Genomic DNA, 5,264 nt, shown 5'->3' with positions numbered 1-5,264 from the left:
ATACATACATACATACATACATACATACATACATACATACATACATACATACATATACGTACACGAGAAAAATGAATGTGCTTTCTACGATAAGCCACACTTCATTCATATAAGCTAACATTCCATTCTCTTATCAATTATCCAAATTGTACAGCCTTCAAGACCACAAGAAACAATAAAAGGAGCTTGATGCAGAGATCCCCCCCCCCCAAACACCCACATTTTAAATCAAATGGAGGAAAGCTATACATTTTCGACAGGAAAGGGGGAGGAGCAACTGGATAAGCGTAGATCTTGAGATTCATGATAGGATAATAAGTGAAAATGGCACGCCTCATCCCACTAAGCACTGTGATAGGTCATCAAGGTTAACCACTCTTTGCTCGCCATATGTCATAAACCCACCAAGCGGTCATGTCAGTTCATTTTAGAGTGGAGGGTGAGCCTTAACATGGGTCACCATAAATTCCTCCCTGGGTTCGTCTGTTAGGATCACGGCTCGCCTAAGGTCCCGCATTTCCTTCCTTCCGAGCACCGGGATTTTAGGCGTAGACTACTGTATTATAAAAAATTATTTTATATTGAGACGTTATAATCTCTCCCTCAGGCTCAAGTGAATCATGAGCGGGCCATCACAGGCAGCAGTGCACAGGCACCACCCCTGCAGTACCCACAGCCCGGAATGCAGCCACCTGCCCACGTCCCAGCCATCTCTGCCAGCGCCCTCTACCCAAGTCTGGGCGAGTACATGGGACTACAGCTGACCCCCGAGATGGCACAGAACATGCAGGTGGTTCCCTCACAGGTGGGTGTCTGTTTGAACTGTGCAGTAACAGTAACTGAACGCACACATTATTTGTTTCTAATGGTGTGGTGGGATTTGAGTAAATGCAGGAATATCAGAATATCCTGGAATATCAGAGCGGGAATGTTTTGAGTTTTCATAATAAAAATAATAATAATAGATTGCATTTATATTGCGCATTTCCACTAAAAGAAGTGTTCAATGCGCTGTACAATAATACAAAGAACATATGCAGCACACAGTTTCTATGGTAATCCTCTCTCTCTCTCTCTCTCTCTCATTCTCTCTCTGTCTCTCTCTCTGTCTCTCTCTCTCTCTCTCTCTCTCTCTTTCTCTATCTATCTCTCTCTCTATCTCTCTCTCTCTCCTATATATCCATGAGTCAAGTTTTAAATTGTATAAATTTCCTCGCCTTTCATGGATCTATCTTCATCAGCGCATTCCTTTTTAAAAAAAATTTTTTTTACTGTTATTTAAGTTCTGACAAGACCATCATGATTGTTTACATTCCAAATGACCTTCTGTGTGATTGTTTACACAGCAGTAGTTTTTTTTGTCTCATTAGTGGGTATAGCTCTTGCTTTACTTTTGTCCAACAAATTTAAAGTCTGTCCATACATTAAGTGTGTACAGAATCCAGGATTTCTGTCTTGCTGTACTCCTGAGTAATGATGTCTCTTTGTGTATCACAGTATGAGTGAAGAAGATAAGGCATCTGCCCATGTGAAATAGATATAGATATATATGTATTGTGTATAAGTCTGCTGGAGGTACCTCAATTTACTTTTTAGTCGAAGGGAAAAGGTATTGTAATTACAGTATGATTGCTCACTTTTCCTAAACTGTTAAACATCTTCCAGTCTTCCCTTTCATCAAATGGCCATCAATGATTTATTTATAGAGGCACCAGCCATCCTTGTCCAGGTGCTGTTTTAGCCTCCTTTGATCAAATGGTGGGTCTCACCCTTTAAAAAGACGAAGGATTATTTGTCTGTTCTTTTTCTTCTTGTGTATGCTTTCTAGTTCATAGTTATTCTCACCTCTGTGAATCATTTTCAGGGCATGGAAGTTGGCGTTAGACAGACCCGTTCAGGCCAGAACCAGATCGCTCCAATCACAGGGAACAATCTCGGCCTGGCTCGTGCAGAAATCAAATCTGGGATCAGAGAGGTTATCCTGTGTAAAGATCAGGATGGGAAACTGGGCCTGAGGATTCGCCATGTCAACAGTGTAAGTAGCTATTAAAGATTATTATTATTTATTGTGAGACCATCTTTCAGCTGGAAAAGATTAGAAAGTGGAATTGTTTTGAGAGAAAAGATTGAACATGAAAATTGTGTTGCGGATTATGCTTTACTATTCTATAAATTTACTCTTTAGTCTGAAGGTATTGGTGGTTGGTAGGCACGGCTGATAGGTTCCTTTGTTCTGGTCTGACTTTTTCTCAGCACTAAAGGTACGTTACTTTGTTGATAAGCTCCTTTTTTACTCAAAACTCAGCCTATAGAATGAGTGAGAAACTAGAGCTGTAATGTGTGTAATAGTCAGTTATATCAGATGCCCTATGCTTTTGCACCCTTGTTCACTTTGCTGTCAGCTGTTCCCATCAGGGCAGTGACACTGACTGAAGTTGTCTTTAGGCAGTTCCCAAAGGTGGGATATTAACATGTTCTTATGCATAGTAGAATTGTAAATTGGCTGATTTATCAATGTCATGCTCATACTGTGCTGGAACAACATAGGGGGAACTGCTGCTTTTCCTTTCCTCGTCCTTACTATCGTCATTTTTCCTATACTTCTTTTGCATGTTTGTCACTCTCTTGTGAACTGTTATTTCCGGGGTGCCTTGATAGTTGAGGTGGACTTTGTGATGTTAAGGCTAGAGAGGTGAGCAGAGTAAGCCTGATTCCGTGTCGGACTTCTCTGTTGACATCCACCCCGTGGTGCTCATCTGACCTTGTGCAGGTGCGAGAGCTGTAAAACCTTACTTTAAAAAAAAAAGAAGAAAAAGAATGAGTGAGAAACTAGAGCTGAAATGTGTAAATAATCTCTTGTATCCGAAGCCCTTTGCTTTTGCACCCTTGTTCACTCTGTGGTCAGCTGTATGTAAATAACACCACTTTTCGTTCTGTTCACAGGGCATCTTTGTCGCGTTCGTGCAAGTGGGTCTGCCTGCTGCGTTGGCTGGTCTGAGGTTCGGAGACCAGATCCTCCAGATCAACGGTCAGACAGTGGCTGGCTGGGACAACAACAAAGCTCACAACTTCCTGAAAAAGGCAGATGGTCAGAGAATTGAGTTTGCCGTGAGGGACAGGTATGCAAGTTTTGTTTAGTTTTAGTTTTAACTCCAGCCTGCGCAAAGGTTCAGTTTCCTTATTCCACACAAAGGGGGCCTGGCAGAACCCACATAGAAATCTGTTGAATTTTTATTTTTGTGCAAACCACAGTCACAGCATGTAGCAAGATACCGGGTAGGGATCTTGTACTTTATTTACTGTGCATACAACAGATGTACAGTAGCTCCTCAGGTGGACAATTACATACTCTTAAGGTATCGAATAAGGCCCCCCCCCCTTCCACCGCCTATTAATTTTATGTTTTTTTTGCGCACCCCTCGCTCCTCATTCCATACCCCCTCTTTATTATTTTCCAGCTTGCCATGACAGCTGATGGTATGAAACATCATATCTAAAATCTAGATATCTGAATGAAATTTCCTTTTTTTTTTTTGTAAATGGAAAATTACCCTCAGTATCAATATGGTACTGGGTTGGCTACCTCATTTTTGTGCATTAAAAAAAAACTTTCATGCATTGGTTTATATTTTTTAATGAAACTGGTTTTTCCCTAAGTGGGAAAAGTTGTCACAGAAACTTACTAAAATCTCTAGAATGTCATGATCTCTTGTTCTTTTATTCACTGAAGGAGAAATAAAACACATTTGTTCCTACTGGTACAGGGGTATGAGGTTGAATGTGCCAGCCCCTCCTGTATTCCTAACACCAGGGTAGGCTATTTGAAAAGTAGTGGTTCGAGTCCTGCTAGAATGCACCCCAAAGTGGTCTAGTTGAAAGAACATTTAATGGCATTTTTGCAACCCAAATTGGTCATAGAAGTGCCAAAGATAGGAGGTATCATTTGAGAGTAACATTGAAGGAAAGGAGGAGGAGGGATAAAGGTAACAGATGTTTGAAGAGATAGATGGAGGGATAAAGTAACAGATGTTTGATGAGGTAGATGGAGCATACCACACCGGAGCTTGTGCCAACCACCCACAAGTTTAGTTCTATTTGTAGTCAGTTTGCAAAATGGGTTTATTTATGTAATTGATTGGGTTTGATTTAAAAAAAACCATATTGCTTGATTGTTCAAACTGTACCATTCGTGGAATTCATTCATGTTTGGACTTTACCTACTGTTGTTATGTTTTCAGTACTGTGGTATTCTCTAGGGTTTGTAGTCTCACCAATAGATATTTATCTGTTAATGAGGGTGCAATTTTTGCACAATACACGCAGGTACAACTTGAAACTTTTGTATGCAGTTGTGAGCGCAGTAAAACCCTCTACTAAACCCCCCCCCCCAAAACCTAAGTTCTAAGCTTTTCATTATTGTATCTTTTTGTTGTGTGGTATGGTACGATGTTTTGTTATTCTGATTTACAGGCCTTTTGAGCGTACAGTGACCATGCAGAAAGACAGTAATGGTTTCATCGGGTTTGTCTACAAAGATGGCCGCATCAAGTCTCTGGTGAAGGACTCCTCTGCAGCCCGTAATGGACTCCTCACTGATCATCAACTGATCGAAGTCGGAGGTCAAAATGTCGTTGGTCTCAAGGTAGGTTTTAGTGGATGGTGAATGTTGCTCTTGTTTCGAATTAACACTTTGCCATCACAAGGCTCATATAGTGAAAACCCTTGCCATCAAAGCAAAGACATTTTGGGGAGAATCCAAAGAAACAGGCGGGAAAAAATCGCAGATGTGACGGCAAAGTGTCAAGAAATAGTAAGAGCAGTTTGAAATTAATAGCAATGAAGAAATGTACTGGATAGCAAAACTTTTCCTTGTACAGTGATGATCAATCAAAAAAAATTGAAATGACTTGACTCTATGCTTCCAAATATCTAGATTTCCTTTTCAAAGTAGTCTTTGGAATACAACAAATTTACTTATATATAGAGGCATGATACTACTGAATGATAAAAAATTGAGCAAATTGAAAAAGGTGGGTTAAAGTCAAACTTGCCAATTAAAGGCCTTGAGCACTCATTTGTTTTGCTTCTTCATTCATTCCCTGTCTTTTTCGCTTTTCTTTTCTTTCCTGTTGTGCACCTAGATGTGTGTCTACTACAGAAGGAGCTGAGGGATGTGGATTATTCAGATTAAGGATAGCCTTTGCTTTTTATTTTGTTCTATATTTCTTTCTATCTCTCTCTCTCTCTCTCTCTCTCTCTCTCTC

General features: G+C 40.3%; 1 protein-coding gene across 2 annotated transcripts in view; it reads left to right on the top strand.

The window, feature by feature from the left end:
* LOC101854063 (syntenin-1) overlaps positions 1-5,264 on the top strand; it is a 20,445-nt gene that overhangs the window by 4,288 nt on the left and 10,893 nt on the right. For both annotated transcript variants that reach the window (XM_005112434.3, XM_005112432.3), the window contains exons 3-6: positions 608-805; positions 1,865-2,035; positions 2,944-3,119; positions 4,471-4,642. In XM_005112434.3, the coding sequence (XP_005112491.1) occupies positions 608-805; positions 1,865-2,035; positions 2,944-3,119; positions 4,471-4,642 (717 nt within the window). The remainder of the gene's footprint in view (positions 1-607; positions 806-1,864; positions 2,036-2,943; positions 3,120-4,470; positions 4,643-5,264) is intronic.

Source organism: Aplysia californica, unplaced genomic scaffold (genome assembly GCF_000002075.1).
Source record: "Aplysia californica isolate F4 #8 unplaced genomic scaffold, AplCal3.0 scaffold01271, whole genome shotgun sequence".
Taxonomy (NCBI): Eukaryota; Metazoa; Mollusca; class Gastropoda; order Aplysiida; family Aplysiidae; genus Aplysia; species Aplysia californica.
This window is presented reverse-complemented; position numbering and strand designations above follow the sequence as displayed.